General features: G+C 38.2%; 2 protein-coding genes across 2 annotated transcripts; one reads left to right on the forward strand and one right to left on the reverse strand.

Moving 5' to 3' along the window:
* Positions 1-64: 64 nt before the first annotated feature.
* On the forward strand, positions 65-2,852 carry LOC105345048 (uncharacterized). The gene is made up of 2 exons (XM_034450277.2): positions 65-1,314; positions 1,536-2,852. The coding sequence occupies exons 1-2, from the start codon at positions 1,092-1,094 to the stop codon at positions 2,567-2,569; spliced, it is 1,257 nt and encodes a 418-aa protein (XP_034306168.2). The 5' UTR covers positions 65-1,091; the 3' UTR covers positions 2,570-2,852.
* A 14,607-nt stretch (positions 2,853-17,459) lies between these two features.
* Positions 17,460-20,407, reverse strand: LOC117691886 (uncharacterized). Its single transcript, XM_034478795.2, has 2 exons — positions 19,958-20,407; positions 17,460-18,254 (listed from the first exon to the last, which is right to left on the reverse strand). The coding sequence occupies exons 1-2, from the start codon at positions 20,301-20,303 to the stop codon at positions 17,710-17,712; spliced, it is 891 nt and encodes a 296-aa protein (XP_034334686.2). The 5' UTR covers positions 20,304-20,407; the 3' UTR covers positions 17,460-17,709.
* Between the last annotated feature and the right edge of the window lie 2,332 nt (positions 20,408-22,739).

The raw sequence follows: 22,739 nt of genomic DNA on the forward strand, positions 1-22,739 counted from the left end.
AAACTTTATCTTCGATGCCAGTGTAATATTGATTTACGAACAATAAGCTTACCTTGAAGTATTCACTTCAGCGTCTGCACTGCAACTGACTGCTGACTCACGGCATGTCGTATTTATACCCTTTGATCACGTGATCTGAGATACTCGGAACAATCAAAGAATCGGGCGTTTGCGCTACGCATACCCATTTTCATTTACCATTTATGTTACAATGTGAAAAACGGATTTTGTTTTGTCATAACATTTGGTCGTCATCGAGAAGCGATTTAAAAATGTCTTCTTTTTTTTCATTGTGTCATATAGGATAAATAACTGAAAATTCGTTAAATAATTCAATGTAAACTAATTTATTTCTGATACGTGTTCATTGTATGGTACGTAAAAAAACGTGGAAACATTTGAGCTAGAAAGACCTAGATACATGTTGATAGATATCCAGAGGTTTCTAGTTAAAAATTCGAAATATGATTTGATGAATTTTCACAACCATTAGAAAAATACACCATAATGAAAGTAATAATAACAAACAGAAGGCAACATAGGGAGTACTACACATCAGAGACATAAATAACAGAGATTGGCAAATGATCGAAATCTCGCGAAATCCCGCGGTCCCTATTGTTCGTAATTTCCAGTTCTCGGACTGTACGAGATCTAAGATGGCGGTTACCGACAATGTAAACAAAACTTACCGTTATTAAATCTTCGTTAAAATGTAAATTGGAGCATGATATTTAGTTTTTAGTGCCATGGGACAAATAAATATATATTATCTTTTGTCTCCCATCATGCAGGAACGTTATAAATGGTTTGTAATTTGTTTAATGGGGCCCAATATCTGGCTTCGATGTTCGTACGCTACAAAAACAAATGTTAATTAGGCCTAATCACACTAATTAATTTCTTCACAAACGATGATGCAGTTTGGACGAGATATGGTTCTTCCCTTTGAAGTGTGAACTAAAGGGGCATCAATTAAGGTATGTTTAGATAATTTTGATTATTTAGATACTCTGTTTTGTTTCTAATATATTTTTACGCAAAATATTATTGATCTTGACCACTTCTGCCTTGAACGTCCACATGGTAAAATGTCTAAGTCAGACTTTCTTTCTTGGGATGATGATATAGATCTTGATGCATCGCTGGGAGATTATACAGAGGACGATGACAACGATGTGCAACACAAGAAGCCCAAAAAAGATCCCCCTTCTGATGCTGGTTTCCGTTGCCCAGTGTGCAGTAGAGTCCTGAAAACCATAGCCAGTTTCCGTGGGCATGTCACCAAACAGCATGATAAGCCCCATCTCAAAGGTAATTATATATCTCTAAATATAAATTTACCGATTATATGGAAACTCTATTTCTTATATTCTTATATTATTTTTATCAAAAACGCTCATATTAAATGCTCTTTTATAAAAAAATAATAATTCATATCTGGTTAATTTCATATAATATATGAATGGCCATTTGGTAAAACTGTATGTTTGCACCTGAACTATTTTTTAAAAAGCATTTTACTTCTGTTATAGCTCATCAACATAAAGCAAACAACACGGCTGAGAATCCTACCTCCAAGACCACCTCCACAGATCTTCACACCTCCATTGCAGATATTTTTCCCGCTATCTTTGAGGCTACCCTGAAGAGCATTGCCAAGGACCCCATGCACAAGTTGTTCAGTGAAAGTGAAGTCACTTTGTTGTGTCGTGTGGTGTTGTGTTTGTCGGGAGTACACCAGTTTTTCCTGGATACCTTCATGACCGTTTTCTCTGTGGGGAGGACCCTGTGTAGTACCTTGGACAGGGAGTACATGTTTCAGAAGTTCCACCAGACAACAGTGAGTGCAGATTTTACTCGTGGTTACATGCTGCTATTTGGGACTTTAACTTTTACCAGTCAGGGCATTTGCAACTTTGTGAACATTTTGATGATGGAACTTATGGGGAACCTCATCAAGGAGCGAGCAGAATCGGCGCTTAAGAAAGCTGCATCGGAGCATGAGCCCATCTCGGACAGTGACCAGAACATTTTGTTTTATGTTTGTGGCTTTATTGCGAGATCGATGAAGAAGCGTTACTCAAGATCAAAGAGTGCTTGCCCGAAGAAGAAAAAGTGCCTGGAAAAACTTGTGCTGAAATCCCCCAATTCCACCTCCATAAGCCGCTTTAGCAACTGGGTGTCGAAGAACGACCGTGGGGGCCTGCTTTACTCATGTGACGACTTTTTCCTCCTAGTTCGAGAGTTCGAGATGTCCATCAGAAAACATGTCAACTTACAGAACTTGTCTGCCAAAACTTTGTTATGTGACAACCTTAAAGAACATGTGCTAGAGTCTTTCATGGTAAAACATTATTGTGATAAACTGTTTGGCGACATTGATGGCGACATGGACATTGTTCAAAGTACCATACTCGAGGACATCTTGTGCCTATTTTTGACAGTCCGAGGATATGCCATTACAAGAGTGAAACGGAATGAGCTGGCCAAAGTCAGTCAACCAAAGAAAAAGTGTTCTGGACTCCGTCACTCACTGAAGGCCCTCACAGCCAACTTGAACTCTTAACTGTTCAATGTATATCGTGTGTGATGTTGTATTCACCTTCATTTGTTAAAGCACAAGTTTTCTTTTTTATATCTGACAGTAATGTTTGATCATTCTCAAAAATATGAAGTCAATAACTGATAAGATTCAGATATTTTTATAACATTATCATTTAGAAAATAAAGAATAAAAACTTGTGCTTTATCAATCCTATTTTTAATAAAAACTCAGTTTATTTATTTATCTAATTTATTGGAACACAATCAAAGTATATTAAACAGTGACATGGTCATTATATGTGATATATTTGTTTCTGTTTTTGTTACTGACAAACATGCATTTCATCTTGACAAAAGCCTGTATTGAAATAAATTCCATAACAATTTACTTTCTTTTCATTCAAGAAGGAGGTTAAGAAATTAATTTGCTCTGACTGAGCAATCAAATAACAGCAACATTTCAATAATGGATTACTGATGAAAAGTTACTTAAATTTCTAACACCAACTGAATACATATGATATCAATGGTGTTTAAAGCTGATTACCCATAGAAATAAAATGCATTGTAAATGCATATATTTAAAGTTCAATGTATACATGATAATGATGATATGGATACTTATACCATTATAATAGAAAAAAAGTCTTGTGTTTGAACATTCAAATTACCTCAATGCTGGAATAACAGATTCTTCATGAAAAGATGGTTAAAATTCAAACACAGCAACAAAATAACAAGGGTGTTAAAAGTTCACTGACAAAGTTTTTGTATATATACATGTATAATTACATATATACAGATACTATAGAAAAAATGCTAAGTACTGTTTTGATTGCCATGAATCAGATATTCAAATAACATTTTGGGTAAAGTAATGCACAAATTTTGAAATTATATTTGAGAAAGGCACAAGTTCATGCTTTACACAATAAAATCAGGATTATATCAAGAAACACTTGTTCTTGCAAGTACATGTATTTCTATGATGATCACAAAAATTTACATTTATTTAGTAGTTAATAAATAAAGTAAATTCATTATACAAGTTCACTGTGATTCCATAACCTGATTTATTGTTCGTACATTCTCCATTGTCTCGGGTAAACAATAAGTTTGCTGTTGTTCACTATCCAGAATTTTTGTTCATAGTTAGCATCGTCTCCTGGGCAATTTTTGATTATCAATGATAGGCTGGTTTTCCTTGTCACGGGTAATATTACCTCCTTTTGGGGCTAGCGCTTGTGATCTTATGGCCAGTAGCTGGGTCATTGTATTTCGAACATCATAAACTGTCGGATTTTGGTTAGCTCCTCCTTTGTGTCTTAAATGTCCAAAATACTGTTCCAGGGGGTCTTGGTTGAAATTGTGGGTAAGCACAAACTCTGCTCCTTCTTCTAACATAATTTCGACACATCTGGTAATGGACAGGACAGATATCTGCAGCCCGGTCTTTGTCTGGTGGCTCAACTGCATTGCTGCCCTCTGTGCTGCAGTGAGCTCACCCTCTCTGGTCTCAACGCATCTCTCCCATTCCTTGATGTATTCCAGGAAATCATTCCTAAGCCAAGCAAGTCGGGGATCATTTACATTTCTGTATGGATTCAGGTCTGGGTTACGCTTATTCCTCCCCTCTAAAAGATTTCGCACATTCAAACAGTCAAAAAACTTGTTGAATGTTCTTATGAAGTGGCCTGTTTCTGATACATTCTCTCCATAAAATTCTTCCAATGCATTGGCAACTGTGCCACTGAGTATTTGCACTGCCAAGCTTACTTTCATGCAGGAGTATGCTGTGAGGTCAATGTGCCCTCGGGTGAGCTTGGGACAAGGTGTATACAAGCTTTGCTCACACTGCTCTTCAAACCACCTCACGACATGCATCCAGGAAATGTCTTTGCCATCTTTCCACAGCTGCCTGGTCATTTTGTGCGAATGCAAGTTACTGAAACAGTTTCTTGCAGTTTTCAGGAGGTGTGGTACATCGGATATGAAGAAGATATCCCTTGTGCCATCGTAGGGGTTTGGAGTCGAGTAGACTGTTTCTTCATACCCAGGAAGCTTATGTAGATTGAAAAATTTTCTATTTGCCGAAGCACCATCACATGTTAAAAATAGCACTTTAAGGCCCACTGCAACTTCCAATATGGATACTGCTTTCCAAATGATTGAATACAGGAAATCTGCTGTGATGCTGTTGGTAGCAAATCCAGCTAATGGGAATTTCAACGAAGTAGCGACTCCTCTCACCATATTAACAAGCATGCATTTGGCAAGTTCCGAAGAGGAATTGTTGGTAGCTTTCTCCAGCTCCAGTAGCTCGTTGCCAACTGCATCCAAGTTGCAATATCCGATTAGTTCACCAGTATGTTTGTCATACACCAAATCCTGTTTAATTTTAATTTCATCAAAAAGAATCCCTGTATAGCTCTTGAAAGTTCCTTCCAGCATTCCTAATTTTGCCGCTTCTTCATGGAGAACTTTCACAACATCAGGTTGATATCCCAGAGCACTTTTTGTAAAATGAGAGTAATCAAATAAAGTTTTAGCACTAGGTAATTTAATGAAGCCTGTGTCCCTCATAGAGTTGTATGCTTCAGCACTTTTACTTCGTATATACAAACACCACCTGATGATCATAGGATGCCAACGCATTCCATTTCTTCCAGAACTGGCGTACTTGCACTGTTGGTCCCAAAAAAGGCGCTGGAAACAGTTCTCATCTGGAAATGATCTTTCCACATCTTCTCTGCAAACAGCCATGAAGTCTTTCATCTCGCTGCTCTCAGAGTCCTGAAGTTGCACGCCTTTGGTGTCTATTTCCTGTTCACATTTTCGTCGACGTTTGGACAGCTCACTGTTAAGAGACTTCATTTCCACTCTCTGCTGGTCAAGTTTGGTGAGGAGGTTCTCCCGGGTCATCACATTGTGCGGAGTCCTTGTGTGCACAAAGTTCTTAGATGGTCTATCTTTACGTTTATCATCTCGAAGTCTTCTTTTTTGGAGAGTACGTCGTACATCTTGACATGGCTTGCACCTACTTCCTATCACAAGCATAGTGCAGTCTTTTGCTCGAATACATGAGTGGTATGAAACATTCCCTTTTGATGCACAAAAGTCTCCCTCGCGAAAAGCAACAATGTCTGTTGAATTTGCTGTTGTTATTTCAGTGTCCACTGATGCAAGGGTCTGAAGATCTTCATCTGGATTCCCAAAACAAACAGAAAATGTGCTGAGTCGCCTCATGAGTAGCTCCACAGATTTTGCTGAAGGGAACGAAAGAGGCATTCAATCCCAGCATGGGTGGTTCCTTCTAATTTCTTGTCGATGAACAAAAATACTGGCCGAGAGTTCTGAATTGATGCACACACAAAACTTGACACTTGTTTTTCCGGGTATAGTGCTGTACAGCTCCATGATTTGAATTGAATGGACACTAACGTCAATAACAAAGTTTATGCTAATGAAACTGTTGCTTGAAATCTCTGCTAAAGGAAAGCAAGAAGTTGCCAATCTCTGTTATTTATGTCTCTGTACACATTAAGCACGAGTTTAATGAGTTTAACACGAGGTGTGTTATCAGGTGTAACCAATGCAAAGGTTTAATATACTTGTTCTTGTGCTGGTATCGGGGTAAATGTTTATCATACTCACATTTTTTCTTAAGTAAGCGGTTCCCTGAACCACCTACCTCGGTGCCTCGCTTGATTTTAATAATCTACATATGGGCCTGAAACAATATACTAATATTTATTATCAAAGATATTTTGTGAACTTTGGTTTTTAATGGACAATTTATTACATACTTACACACCAGATTATCAGTGAATAATTAATTCTCTTAAACAAAACTTTGGGCGGTATATCCTTTCTTGTCTGTAAATATAAATTACCCCAAGTTATGTTAACTCCTATATGTAGAAATTTAATTAACTCCTTAATTAGGAAAAGCTAACTTGAACTTACTGAACAAAATATATAATATTTTGTACAAAACTAGGAAGTGTTATATTCTGATTCATGTTTATAAAATATAAACTTGACAATATAAATACATTTAAAGGTTGATTTAATAAGGAAAACAAATAAAACAATAGTCATTATAATAAAAGTCCTTTTCAACAAACTAAAGTGACTGCATATTTGCAAACATTAAAATTAGAATAAAAATATCTATGGATAAAATCAGCGTTAGGATTTCCTATGGGATAAATGTTCTGACGGTGCCACGGATCTCGGCCCTACAGATCGGACACTGCCTGACGGCGGGGGCACACATCACGCAGCAGCAGAGGTGTCCACAGGGCAGGAACACCACCCCCACCTCAGCGTCCAGACAGATCTTACACGTCTTCTGCTCACGTAACAACCGGTTCTCCTCCTCCAGATCTATAAATAGACAAAGTTACGTTAGATATATAAATAGACAGTTAAATTTGATCTATATATAGACAAGGTTACATTAGATCTATTAAGGGGCAAACTTTACAACAATCTTTTCATTAAACACACAGATTGACAGATTCACATACAGATCATATGATAGACACATTCACATACATTTAGGAAATGAATCTAATTTCTACAAATGTTTAAGATACATAACCTGGGGATCTTACTCTGAAGTATGATTGGTGATGTTTTGAAAAGAAATGATTGGTTGTTTGGAACATGTGATTTTTGACGAGTACATCTGAGTGGATGATATTAAAGAATGTAATTAGAATGCAATTTTTTTTTACCTTTGGATCCTGGTTCTACTGTAGTGTTAGATGACGTTCCTCCTGTAAAGACAACAATAACCATCATTGAATCAATCTTCTAACTCACATAATATCAAGCCAAAAAAAATTAAAACTAAAATCGGTTGAAATCTTGATTCAGCATTTTATTTGCAAGACCGCATAGGTTTATTCATAATCTGACAGTACCATAATTACATTGGAACATAACCAATTTTTAATTTATCTTATTGCAATTTATTTAGCCAGAAAAAGTTGGACAATCCATCACATTCTGATACATGTATGTCACTATATATTGCATGCTTAAAAATACTTTTAAAGAAACCAGCCTTAGGTCTAAAAAAAAGTTGTGTGTTTCGGGTAACCCGACCTAACCTACAAAAATGGCCCGATCCAACCATTTTTAGATGTCTGATTTTATCCGATTGTGAATTTTATCTTATTTCCGATAAAAAATACGTTTTTAAATATGAAACAAACAAACATTCTTAGGATTCATGCAAAAAAAATATTATAAAAAAAATCCCTACCTACCTAACCTAATTTTTTCATCAGTGTTACCCTAAACACACAACTTTTTTTTTAGGCCTTAAGATAAAATGAATTCTAAATCAATACATGTACATCATTCTATTAAGAAATAAAATAAAAATATGTCTGTGTATGACAACTTAATTTACGTACCCGAGTTAGGAGTACGTTGATTGGTCCTGGTAGGTGAGGGGTCAGGAGGGGGTGGAGAGATATCTAGGGGGGTATCTGGAGGAATATCCGGGGGATATCTGGAGGGATATCCAAGGCTCCCAGGTCATGTGACGAGGACACATTGAGGGCCCCGGGATTCTCCTCCAATGTCAGGACAGCATTCAACAGAGCCTCAGCAGAACTTCGATCACGGTCGAATTACAGCAACCCGCCACTTCCGACCTAGTTTTTTTTCCAGCTGAATCTAAATTGTCAAATTTATGTTGCACTCCTTGTTCATCTACCGCCAAGACCTTCCCATTATAATAACAGGAGCTTTGGATTCCTTCGTCCTTGTTCAGTTGTCGAAATAGATTTAAATTCATTAAAGACTTCAAAAGTAAGGGTTTCAGTTTCGGGGCTATTTGTTCACTGTACTTTCGACGGCCTTTTGTTCGACATAATGGCGCATTTATTCAGACGATGATACCGATTGTAAATTAAATTGCACCAATCATTTATCTGGAAACTTTTTGCTAATTTTTTCTGACCTTTTTTGGCTTATCAGTTTTTTCTAACTTGCTTAATCCCTCCATTTTATTAGACAATGATGGTAACCTAACAACAAAACTTTATGATAAACGTGTTGACTTTAATTTTTTCTATAGTCAACTTTCCTTACTTATGTAGCATTATACCTTCATCACCTGCATTTGGTGTTTTTATCTCTCAGTTAGTCCAATGCGCAAGGGCATACTCTTCCGATGGACAGTTTCGAAGGCAAGGCAAGCTACTGACAAACAAGTTGATAAAACAGGACTATCAACAGTCTCGTTTAAAATCATCTTTTTCTAAGTTCTATGGTCGATACAACGACCTTGTCAGCAAATACAATCTTTCGATCTTTTTGTGTTTTTTTTTTAAATTCAGTTTTATCAATTAAGGAATGACAATGCAACTTAATTAGGTTTCCATTTCTTGATATTTGTTCAATTTTCAATTTCTTTGATATTCTTAAAGCGCTATGGTTATTTAAAGGTGTGAACTGTCACATTTTTATTCCACCGGCACTAAGCTTATAGCACAACTCTCTGAGTTCTCTTGCTGTAAGAAACGTTCATAGGACCTATTTTCCCCAATAATTTTGACTACATGCAAGTCACGCGCGGACTCCCGCTGCGTCTTGCAGTCCCCCTGAGTACGCGCGGATCTCCATGAACATGTCGCGACCTATGGCTCACCTGGAGATGTGCAGCAACCTGCGATGCAGTACAATCCTCAAGACTATACCGCACTACCAGCCAGTTCTAGCCACCCGACCGTCCGGAATAGACCTAGATATAAGGATCTCCGCTATGATGGCAGGTCCAACTGGAAAGCCTTCCTTCATAAGTTTGTTCGCCTTTCGCGCAGCCAACATTGGAATGAGACCGAGCAACACGATCAATTCTGTTTCTTCCTGGAGGGCCCGGCCAGTGAGTATTACACCTTGATGCTGGAGACTACCCCCCGCCTGAGGTTCAGCGAAATACTCCGGAAGTTCGACAAGCGCTTTGGCTCATCGGCACCAGACCTCACTCATCAACTTAATTTCCAATCGGCGACCCAGAATAGTGGTGAGTCCCTGAAGGAGTGGGCAGATCGTGTACTTGTATTGGCCACCCGAGCTTTCCCCCAGCTGCCAGATATCCACACTCAGGCCATACCCCGCCTGTGTTATGGTGCGAAGGATGTGGACGCCGGCCTGTACGCCTTGGACGGTAACCCTAAGACTGTGGAGGAGGCACTGGACCGGATGCAGTTTTACCAGCAATCGCGGCGGAGAGGGCCCTCTCAGCATGTAACAGCGAGACAGATGGCGGAAGATGACCGGACAGTGGAATCTAGGAGAGAAGCAGACGAGGAGAGTAGGAAAATGCAAGAATGGCACAGACGCATTTGTCAATTAGAGGAAGCTGTTGAAGAGATGAGAACCCCAGTTAAGCCCGAGAATAGTGAGATACAGGACTTGTGGAGCCGGGTGTACGATTTGGAGATGGCGCTCAAGGAGACGACCAGTAGGTCGGGTACCCCACCGCCTTCTGCGAGAGAGGAAGCAAGCCTGTGCTTCCAGTGCAGAGAGATTGGATACTTCTGCAGGGATTGCCCTCTGGATGCTAGACAGAAGTCGGAAGGAAGTGTTAGTGGGGACTGGGATAGCCCCCTGTCCAACCGAGGTGCCTGTCCGGCGGAGGACTATAGCAGAGGACCCCAGTTTAGGAGCAGAGCCGCTAGCGAGAGTCAGCTTATTAGAACGGTACGCATGATGACACCCGATAGAAGTGACAGAACAGAAACACCCCCTGTGGATGGTTGTACCACGGAGCAGACTTCCCGGAAGTCAAGTTCCAACCCACTGGTGGTGGAGGTGCGTTCCTGTATGAAGAGCAGGAGGGAACACAGTGGACTTAAGGTGCAATTTGAGAGCTCACCTTCGCCTGATCTGTTCTCCAATGGAGAATCTGAGGTTCCAGGGAGCAGAGTGTCAGCCCCTGCAGACTGGAGTGCAGAGTGCAATTTTGCGGCCACGTGAGGAACTCGCTGTCGAGTCTGAGTGCCCTAATGTCGTGGACTGCAATGGAGAGGACTCGATGGGGGTTGTTAAATGTGGGGGATGTGGCGAAGCTGAGAGCGAGATCCGGGAGTTGAGGGGAAAAGTGCAGCTGCTAGAGAAGACTCTCAAGGAAGTACTTGACTCAACTCGGCTTGGGACCCAGATGACTGGCCTCCCCAGAAGGCATCCTGGCCCAAGGACAAGCAACTGTTTTAAGTGTGGGAAGTCTGGCCATTTTCGGAGAGAATGTCGCACTTATGTCAGACGGAAGACGGAAGGAGGTGCTGGAGACGATTGTCCTCTGCCTTACCGTGGTGCCCGTCGAGCAGTTGCAGATACAAAGACACAGATGGGCAGTTCACAGCCCATGGAAAGCGGGCAGCTTCGCACTGTGTGCCGGCTGACCCGGGATAAGATGAACAGTTTGAGGAAGCCCCCTGCAGGTGACCCATGTGTGGATCAGGACACCTCTGGTGCCGTTATCGGGTGCAGGAGGAAGCGTGGTAGGCGAAGGGTGCGACACAAGAGGCTGAAAGCTGCGGTCTTGGGAAATGGTGAAGTTACCCCGACAGACAGTAATCCGGGGCGGCAAATGCAGCGCAGTAAGGAGATCCCTACAGAATCCAGATGCCCTGAGGCCATGGGGGACTTGGTGGATGACTCCGTGCCCCAGATTCAGGGAGCAGTCTCGCGGGATGAAGATCTGTATGTTCAGGCTGCCACTACAGTTAAGCCGAGAATTATGGAGAGCAGCCCTGAGGTAGCGAAGGAGTATTTCAAAGTTCCTGCCGGAGGACAGCACCAAGGAGAGGCAACAAACTCGAAGTACTCCAGTCCTGGCGTCCTGATAGAAGTGATGGATGTACCACCGAGACCCTCTTTGCCCTCAGTATTGCGTACGGCATGTCTTGTTGACCAGACATAGCGGAGCTGCCCTTCCCGGACTGAACCAGCAACCCAAGACGACTTGGACTGTCCCTGGATTTTCCTTTGTGTGTGTGTGTGTCGGCCCTTGTCGTGGAGATGGGCCCTGCCCTTGTGACTTGCTATCCCGGCTGTTGCTGGGATGGGCGTTGTAGCGCCACCCTGATTGTGGGTCCCACCTGTAGGTGGGACCAGGTTCCCTTTCATGTTATCCCGGCTGTTGCTGGGATGGGAGTGATTGCCCCCCTGAAGATCGGTGGTCCCACCTGTAGGTGGGACTGGCTCCCCAGAAAGAAGACGGAGGGGAGTGTGGTGTTCGTGGAATCATTTCTAGTACGAGCTACCTGGTAGCCATGACGTCAAAGGGCGGGAATCCGCTCGTGCAGATTTCCAGAAGCTGACAGCTACATGTGAGTTCGGGGCAACCCACGGTTATTATATAGATAGTGTTAGGTAGAGAAACACCATAGCAGGCCTCTGATTGGCCGATTCTTACTACTAGACAAATCTCGTTGAAAGAAAAGTTTCCTCCGAATTTATCGATTTGAACGAACGTCAACGAGTTTTTTATATCATTTTGAATTTCTAAAGAATAGGATGAACATCTTTGATTTATATACAGGGGCTCGTCACGAAGTTTTTTCACCCTTCTATATGTATCACCTCTATACAATGAAATAAAATGTATTTTATTGTATAGAGGTGGTACATATTTAAAAGGGTGAAAAACTTCATGACGAGCCCCGGTGAATCTCGTTAATATATATAATATTAGTTACATACACTGTAGTTAATTATCAATCATCAAGCAATTAAATATCTAATTATTTTTCAGACTGACCATACAAACGACTGAAAAGTAAATTTAAACTTTAAAGAAAAAAAAAAAGAAGAGAGATATCCCAAAAGCTATTTCCCAAAAATCAGGAAATTCCTAATTTGTTGTGGGGGTAAGGATATCTAATGGGGGGGGGGGGGGACGATAGCTTTCTGATACTTAGATATATTTTGTTAATGTATAAGAAATATAATATATATTTTCTGCGAAAAAAGTGGGGGTGGACCCTCCCTGATGCTATGTGCCTGCAGATTGTTTGGTCTAACTTTGCAAAAAGTTCCGACGCCTATGCTTATTTCCTATACGATGAAAGCAGTAGGCATGCTTATGAAAATTTCTTATGATACGTCTTAAGAGATATCTTAGGGTATATCTTAGGACGTATCTTAGGACATTCTTATGACATCTCTTAGGATGTAAAACGAAAGCGTCTTAGAAATGTATTAGGTTAAGATGTCTTAAGTTTCATCTTAATTTTTTTCATGTACAAAACAAACGAGTTTGCCGCTGTGTTACGTGTACAATTTTAAATGATAATGGAGAAACGAGACCGTTATAAGTAAGCGGTCAATACCAATGGCCAAAAAATTGTTTTATTATAATCTAATACAAAATATAAAACAAAACCAATCAATGATATGAACTAATTTTCAGCACTACTTCATCGTTTTTAGAACATCTCTCTCTCTCTCTCAAATAAAACTAAATTTTTGATCCACTCCTTATTGTAATAAACAGCACTCAGTAGACCTAAAATCAAGGAACAATTCCATTGTTTAGAAACCATATAAAAAGGCTGTGCAGTCGGTGCTATGTAGTACATGTACATGCAGAATGGGCGGAACACGAAACCCAAACTTCTCAGAGGCCGAAATCCAAATATTATTAAACGAAGTTGAGAAAAATAGGACCGTGATTTTTTCGAAATTGTCTAATATCGTCACCAACAACCAGAAAAAAAGAGTTTGGGAAAGTATATGTGATAAAGTAAACTCTGTGAATACAAACGCCAAGTCAGGACTGTGGAAGAGGTTCGAAAGAAATTCTCAACATATACAAGCGATACAAAAAAAAGATAGTGCCATTGTAAAAAAAAAAGTTTTAAAGATTAATTGTTGCAAATGAACGAATCATGAGTGCTACCTGGTTTGTTAGAAGTCGACCAAACCGGATCCTGAGACCCTCAAGCAGTGGCCTATACATGTAACCTCAATAACCCTATGTACACCATATGAATATCAGTTAGTGTTATATAAAGACACAATTAAAAAAAAAATAGAATATCTTCATTATTATTATTTTTTTAATTGCATGTATTTAAAAATTGTGAAGAGGATCTTCTTATCTTTAAAAAAAAAATGGGAGTGGGGCTAAAAGTTCGGAAATGACCCGCTACACTGGGACGTAGCAATTGGGGATCATTATTTGAACTCAGTTTAAAAAAAAGCTACATTATATATAATTATTATATAGCATTAAGATAATGCAGAGGATTTTATGGAATACTACATGAGAGAATGGTTCTGGATGTTTACAATTATTTCTAGAAATCACTATAGATGATATCCTGCGCAAGCGCGGGAATCAACACTGTACGCATTAGAATGATACAATGCACAATATGTAAGACAATATTTTTGTTCATTTTTGTATATACTGTATCCACTTTTTCTTAATTGCTTTTAGAAAATTGCTTTCATAATATTCTTTAAAATTTAAATAAAAAAAACAGCATGGCTGGATATATATAGAGGAGCGGGCAGTGATGAAAAATATAAACTGAAATGGATGATTTATACATATACGTACATGGTCTTCATTCGTTTTAATTTGTTGCAGATGACTGGAAAAAATAGCAAACTTTTCTATTTAAATTCAAACCAGTTAATCGGTTTTTAGTGCATCGTTTCTCTAAATTTTGGTGTTTTTTTTATCCTATTTAACTCTAATTTTTTGTCACTGTTCCAAATAAGTATATCAGAAATCTGATAAAAGACTGTTTTGAAGACCCCCCCCCCCCCATTCAACTTCTCCGTTTTATGCATACTTGATTTTTTTTTAGCACAATCTGTTCATTATTTGCAAATTATTGTATAAAAGGCTTGCCTCCAATCTGTCATGTTAAAAAATGTATGAAATAAAAAAAAAACGCTACTGGATGCATATTTATTAACATAATATAAACACAATTTGACAGATATAAAGTATTTGCCCAATGGTTAACTCCTTTAATCTAGCTCCACCGGGACGTTATTTTGTCTCACCGAATTCCTTGACACCCGTCTGGAAAGTTCATTCCATCAAAGCTAAAAACCGCATCAAACTGATACAAAAAAATTATTATTTTTTTTTTATTAACCCAAGATATTACCCTGCGATGCCCTAGCCTTGGTTATACCCCGTTCTGGAAAGTTCCCTCCCATGTATCCGGTTTTCTCACCAAAGGTCGTGCTTTGCTAGCGTTTATCCATCAAACCTAAAATCGCGCCTTCAAGAAACGAATTGACTCGTTTTATTTTTTTCAACAATTTTAATAATTGTCATATCTTAATTTCTACGTTCCCAGTAAATATATATTCACCCCCAAAAATGTACCATTCAATATAATTTCATAACAAGCATATATTTTGATGCAAACTCGCACTGACTTGGATCCGCCAAAGCGTGTCCACCAATTCAATTACAAGTTTATGGACATATCATATCACACGTGTTGATATATATATACTAAAGGTATAAGCAGTTATATACTCTGGTGCAGGCGTTTTGTAGTTTTTTGGCGAAATGTCTTAAAATTCATAAATATAGATTTTTAAAATCATGAGATTTCCGTTGACAGAGAGATGAAATATATATATATATAGCTTACTCCACTTATATTGAACTCGCTTATTTTGAAATTCCGCTTATTTTGAAATAGAAATAAATCCCCTGTTTGTGCCTCTCATATTCTTTGCATTGATTTCACGGATATAATGAAATCGGTTATTTTGAAATATCGCTTATATTGAAGCCACTGATCGGTCCCCAAAGGTGATAATTAGTTGTTTTTATAACGGTTATATTGAAGTACTCCCTGGCGGCTGTCGTCACGGTTGGTGACAGTAATTATGCCAGACTGACCGGTTGATATACAAAGGTGTGAATTGATAAGTTAATTCTCTTCATGTGTGTTTTTATACTTTTATTAAAAAGTAAAATTTATTCACTGTTTAATTTTTTGTTTTTACGAATACGGATGTATTGAGGCTAGACGTAATATGGAAACCCCACGGAAAAGAAATACCTTATCTCCGGACGCTAAATACAAACTAGTTATGGCTATTGATGAAAGAACAAAGCCTAAATTCGAAATAGCTAAGGATTTTGAGATTATCGCGTGTACACTTACGATAATATACAAGCAGCGTTCCAAGATTATGATGAGGTTTAAGATAGTAACAAATCGAAACTTACAAAACTTTCCGATATAATTTTAATCAAACTTTCAAGGACTAATGTTCCATGTAATCCGTTTATTGTAATAGATAAATGATGATCTAATAATTTGTTCGGGTTTGGTTTTCTATGCTTACATCGGGATTGAACTTTGAAAAATGGCGGCTTCACGTCAGTCAATTTCGCTTATATTGAAATACGGATATATTGAAATAATTTGCATGTGGTCCCCTGAATTTCAATATATCCGGAGTAGGCTGTATATCCAATGCATCTAAATATAATTACATCTACCGAGTATGAATCCCTCCATTTCCTACGGAAACTTATCCGCGTCGTGAATTCATAGCTCTATAGAAACAGCCAGACTGAAATATACACGCCCCGTTTATAGATTGGTCAAAACCTACAGCGACAAAAGAAAAATCACAGACTGCACGAAATAATCATGATGTCAGACTCAAAGTCTCATAGGAGACGATTTGGCAATAAAGTGATTTTTACTTACTTTTTCCAATCAATTTATTAATTTGCAAAAAAGTGTAAATATAAAAAATAGAATGCTTTCTTTGATGATTCATGCAGGTTATGAAGGTAGCGATAATTGCTGAAAAAAAAGTATTTATTTCTGCAATGTTGCCACCTTCATATCGCCACAGAAAGCATTCTATTGTTTAAATATAGTTTTACATGAAATTCTTGTGAATGTTCTTTTCATTTAAATTGCCTTAAATTGGTTATGTAATGTACTGTTAAATATTTACATCAACCGTATTATCTAATGGTGTTCATAAAGCCACAGACAAACCCAGCACAACGTCCGTGTATGAACGCGGGTACAGTGCTTGAACTAGCGTTACCTCTAAGACCAATCGCAACTTCTCGGGCTTTTCCAGCAGAGCTCGAAAAAAACACCTCGAGGTGTTTTTCCGAGCTTGCCGGAAAGGCCCGAGAAGTTGCGATTGCTCTAAGACCGCACTGTATATACTTTCACACTTGTGTGGATCTAGAAGGGGGTCGGGGTTGGGGTTCATGGAAAATAGGCCTTGGACCCCCCCCCCCATCCCGGAAAACAAAACTTTCCCTGTTGTTGTGTTGTCTCGTATATGTTCCTGAATTAGAACTCATGAAATTAATAATTATAAATAACGAATTTGCCATGGAGTCACTTTTTCAAAGAAATAGCGATATAGGCATCGTAAAATGGCGTCAAAAACGCCATCATTAAAAACTTGTTTAGTTACGAAGATTTTTAAAGCGCAAAAGGATTATTTAAATGTGTGAATTATAGTAAAATGTCACTCTCTACCTAAACTTATTAGAAAAAAAGTAAGTTTTAAAACAAAATTTGTATAAAATAAGTGTTAGAAATTTGAATAATATATATTTCTTACAATTCTTAACTTGACATGCTCTCCTTTGTTTAAATAAAAAAAACCTCTAGCAATTCAGTAAAAGAAATTGTTGTCATAGAAACCAATGTAGAACGTTCAAAATTATTTTTTTCCACATTTGTCCGAAAGGCCTGACGATTAAGTTGTAACTCGGCTGAACCCTCCAATTAAACTGCTTGTCAACACAAGATCACTTCTGGTGCAATTGATATACTATATAAGTTGGGTTTCATATGGAGTTTAAAGACTTTACTCTATAAATCCACTTGACAAACAACAAAGAAATTTTCTCAAAGAATATCTTTTTACTCTTATTTTGTAAACATAAAAAATTTGAAAACAATAATGTGTATAAAAAACATCAACAGTATACAAATGTATATGTAAAATATTCTTCTGAAAGTAACATGGTATCAGTTATTTGCACGGCACTGTGTAATGCACGTGCATCAGGGACTATCATCTGAGACCCGCGGGAAGTGTGGGGATTTGGAGCCCCTGGTCGCTTCCTGTTGAGGTAAAGTCTTTTCCTGGAGTATTACCCCCTCATTCTTTCCACAGCGAGCACTTGCCGAAACGGGTAATGTGCACGTCACTGATTTGCTGCAGAGTTGCCGCCATTGAGCCCCTGTGACGTACAAGCACCGCAGTACCCTCGAGGTTGGTCACGTGGTCTGTGACGTCCATCAACATACCGTGATGTAGATGGTACTGGATGTTGGCGGCAAGACGCACGCGGACGATCTTTGTGACGTAATCAGGCTCGTAGACGGTCTTTTCTTCCGTCTGGTTCTCGTCGACCTCAATAATATCAACGTCACCAACGACACGTGACATTTCGTCATAGATGACGAATTTGTCGCCTGCTTCCACTGCGCATACTGTAAATGCGTATCCTTCCGGTCGGCTGTCGGACCAGAAGTAGTTCTCGTTGTTGTTGAGAGTTTCTCCCGAGAAAGTCAGTCGCTTCCCATATCCAAGGCCGATGGATTGGAGCATGCGCGGTTCTCCGTTGAACAGGAAGTCTTTGGATCCCATGTAGCGAACTCGGTATCGGAACCCTGGACAGATGCTTTCGTCGACATGGAAACCTGACGAAAAAAAAACAAGATGCTGAGGACTCTTCAAACAAACCGGTTGTCGTATTATATATTTCATACGTTACAATGCATCGATTTGAATAAAGAACACAGCTAGTATACTTTTAAACTGACTAGATTAACCGTGAAAATGCACATATGAAATACAGTGTGAAGTTTTGACGGTTAGTGCTTCAATATACTGCATCAAGAAAAAATCCACTCGGCATAATATAATCATTAATCATACAGAACGCTTTATCAAAATACATAAACTAATCAATATTCTGTATTTTTTATTATAAAGGTTTTTGTGGTGCAAGTATGAGCGATTTCAATTTTAAATAAATTTAATTGTCACGTGGTATTTCATTGCCCTGTTCAAAAATAAAATGAGCATTGGCAGATGCCTTTTATCTAATAAATATTTTTCCCCGTTGGATAATTTTGAATAAAATTAAATATGGGGTAATTTAGAACATTGCTGTTGTGTTGTGTAGGTCTTTCCTCCTCTTCTTCTTTCCTCGACTGCTCGATCGCTGTCTCTTGGGTGAAGCTTTCTCCACGTTGAAAGAAATGTTAAAAATTATACCCCGTTTTTCATATGCTCTGAGGTAAACTAGTCTCAAACCCCAATAAATGAATTTTATTTTTTTAAATCTTTTTTTTCCATCTACATATACCACGTGACAAAATGACATCAGAAATCTACAAATTTCGGCAGTTGTTTTCAGTAACGTAACATGAATATGTTACCACTTACACAACTATCCGTAATTATCTGCCGAATCGTCACAGCAGAAATCGAAGGTAACTGAAAAGACAAAACCTTTTCAAACCACAATATACGGTCTACAACACAGGTCAGAGAAGTCACTATTTGATCAAGAGGTCTCTGGTCGTGTAAAATTGTAGTTATCACCCCCACCCCACCGATATCCAAATATAAAAATTTAAGTCAACTAACTAATTATGAAATTTCTCGACATTTAAAAACTCAATGACATTCGGGTGGTTTATTTGTAAAATTCAGAACAATTTTAACTCTTCTGTGTTAGAAAATAAAAAAAAGTTATGAAATAGCTGCAAGTATCGAACCTCCTTAATGATGATAAACAGCGGTGCATGCGCACCTATTTGAACCCCTTTATGCGTAATGAGGTATATATATATATATATATATATATATATATATATATATATATATATATATATATATATATATATATATATATATATATATATATATATATATATATATCGATTACAGATGCGCGCCAGATAAGCTGGAACTTTCCAGTTTTAGCAAGAGCTGTCTTGTCGTTACTATGGTAACTGTCGGTCGATAAGGTACAAAGTCTCGGTCAATGATTCATCATCATAAACTTACCTTACAATACTCAATGCATCAATAAGGTTAAACAACTTTGGTACTTTTGTCAAAGTTAAAAAATTACAATTTGAATAAATAAAAATTAATATTTTCTACCCAATTAAAATGTTCCCACTGTACGTTTTAGGGTAAAATTACACTTATAGTGTAAAAATGCGATATGTATATTACATAGGTACAAATTAAATTAGATATGAAATGTGTTTTTAACAAAAATTAACAAAATACATTTAAGTTAATCAATGTATAGCGTGGTTTTCTACTGAAATGGTTTCGTAATAATGTATCGGTTGTAAATCATTTTATAAAGGTAAAGCCTTACCGATCACGGGAAACTCGTGCGACTTGATTCCCGCCGATTTATACTGGATGGGGAAACCCCGCCCGTCAATGACCGGGGTGTCGTCACACACACTCTCCAGGGAGGAAGAGGATTCCCCTCTCTCCTCGGTGATGGCCAGGTCATGGCGGAGAATCCGGGCGGGCCGGAACAAATCTTGGAGAGACCCGCGGGATCCGCGCGGGGTTTTGGTCAGTCCTGGATCCGCGCCTAGAGATTTTATGTCCTCGGGACGGATAGTGGCGTACAGGGATAATCTTCTGACCAGAAAACATTCGTCAATTTCATCACGGTTATCAAAGACCTGGCTATTTTCAATGATCGGCATTTTGACTTGTTAAGAAATAGATAAGGGTGGATTTATTCTCTGGTAGCTTTTTATTCTTGATCGATCTGCTTGCGTGGCAAACTGTGTTATGATTGTAAGATCAACAGAATATCGGTATTTATTGCTGACAGAGATTATTTATGATCAGCCAATCAGAAACGATTTGTCTCGAACTGATCTCTGCCATTGGTCGGTTTATTGTTATTTTCCCACGTGTAGTCTGCATGCACTATCGCATGCACAGCTTTCTCCCATTCATAACTGAACTTTGACCCCGTATAAGTAAATATTTTGGTTTGGGTCACATGTACATTGTAAAATTCTCCAAAAACAAAGAAACCTTTTTGATATCGGGAACTTTCCCATTTTAATAAATAATTCATGTTTACATTTACCGGCAATAATATTTGATGTTCATTTCACAAAGTAAGTCAACAGCTACCTGGGTGATTTTTCCACAACTTGCTAAGTACTGTTTACATAGGCTAAAGGTCAAAGGTGAAAAGATTATTGATGTCAGACAATCTTACGAAATGTTTAATGTTACTTTTTTTTATAATATATACACACATAAAAAAATTCAAACTTCAAAAAACAAAACATTAAATTATTCCTTTAACTGTTAAAAACCTGAAGATTTATGTTCCTACCATATATTACAGGCGAGACGGGTAAATACAAATTTGATAACGTACGTACGTTCACATATTTCAGGCATATAATATTATCTCTCCGCATTTCTTCGATTCCGTTTTCTGTTTTTATTTACTAATTGATTTTTAGATTCAAAATTGTATGATCAAGTAGCCCCGCCCCCTTTTTGAAAACGACATTTCTTTCCACAGCTAATATACATATTACATAGGCATCGGAACCGGGAAGGGGGGGGGGGTTAGCCCCGCCCCCCCCCGCCCTTTTTTCTCGCAGCAAAGATAACAGTTCCTAAATTTATCTTGAAAAGATTGAAATATTGAGAAGTTGAAGTCATAGGTATACTATATATGGATCCGAAGCATTTTTTTATAGGTCTATACTGCTGTAACAGCAATTACGTGAAACGTTCTCTCTCTCTCTCTCTCTCTCTTTCTCTCTATTAAAGACACCATGAACTCTCTGTTTATGCCACCGTGAATTATTTCCCCGATTGCCAATCCAACAACAATGTAAATAATAACCCCCCCCCCCCCCCCCCAAGCAGATGAGCTACAATTATGTGCATAAACCATATATATTTTGGGGAATGTTTCAGGCACAGATTATATCATTTTTCTTTTTAAAAAAAAGTCCCAGAGCACACGTATATATACACGTACACATTCCATATCAACTAAAACATTGTCGAGTTTCTCCACTTGTCAACAAGAGTCTCAGTAGGCCTATAAAGGAGAATCCCCTTACCGTGGTAAGTACATGTAAGCATGACTGCATGGAAACGTGCTTTTTTTCCTATAGGTTCTGAATTTAAAAAGGATTACATTAATTTTCGATATCGGAAGAGGGCAAGATCTGAAAATGTTCCTTAGGGCAGGCTATGGTTATGACGGCGATCGATTTACCTAAAATTCTACAGGGGTCCATCTCTTATAATGTGAATACCTAATTGATCTGCAAAAAAGTAAGATATGCTTAAACGGAAGATAGCAGAAACTTGATTCTTATTTTCGGAATATCTTCGCATCATTGCGTATTTATTTAAATTTCTTTAAATCCTACTGTTTTTGTGTTGTTTGTCCTCTATGCAAACTGCTTTTATGTGAGGATTAACATTCCCTATAGCACCATCTCCTAGCTTCTGTTGATCAATCATAGCAATCAATCTTTACATGTACTCGATTAAAATGGAAAGGTATTCCAACCAACATATTTATTTCAGTGCGAATTAAGTTCCATCAGCATGGTCAGTTGGCGTTTAAAAATTAACATCGTACTGTTTTTGATCTGCAAAAAAGTAATATATGCCAAAGAGAAGATAGCAGGAACTTGATTCTCATTTTTGCAATATCTTCACATCATCACACCATTGCGTATTTATTTAAAATTCTTTAAATCCTACTGTTTTTGTGTTGTTTGTCCTCTATGCAAACTGCATGTTACCCAGTAGGTGAGGATTAACATTTCCTATAGCACCGCCTCCTAACTACTATTGACCAGTAATCAATCTTTACATGTACTCAATGTATTCCTTCACATACATCACTCATGGTATAAGGGAGCTAACTCGCATTAATTACTCACGCCTGACCAGTTTACCTGAGTGCGCTGTTTGTAATTCTATCAAGTGTGTCTCAGTTCAGTTTATTTTCACTCAAAAACCATAAACTGATACACGAGGTACATTTATAAACAAAAGGAATATTTTTACACAAGTATATATATTTTCAATTTACTTTCTTTATTAACCAATTAAAAGATCTCGAGGAAATAAATTTGAAATGA

Source organism: Magallana gigas, chromosome 9 (genome assembly GCF_963853765.1).
Source record: "Magallana gigas chromosome 9, xbMagGiga1.1, whole genome shotgun sequence".
Taxonomy (NCBI): domain Eukaryota; kingdom Metazoa; phylum Mollusca; class Bivalvia; order Ostreida; family Ostreidae; genus Magallana; species Magallana gigas.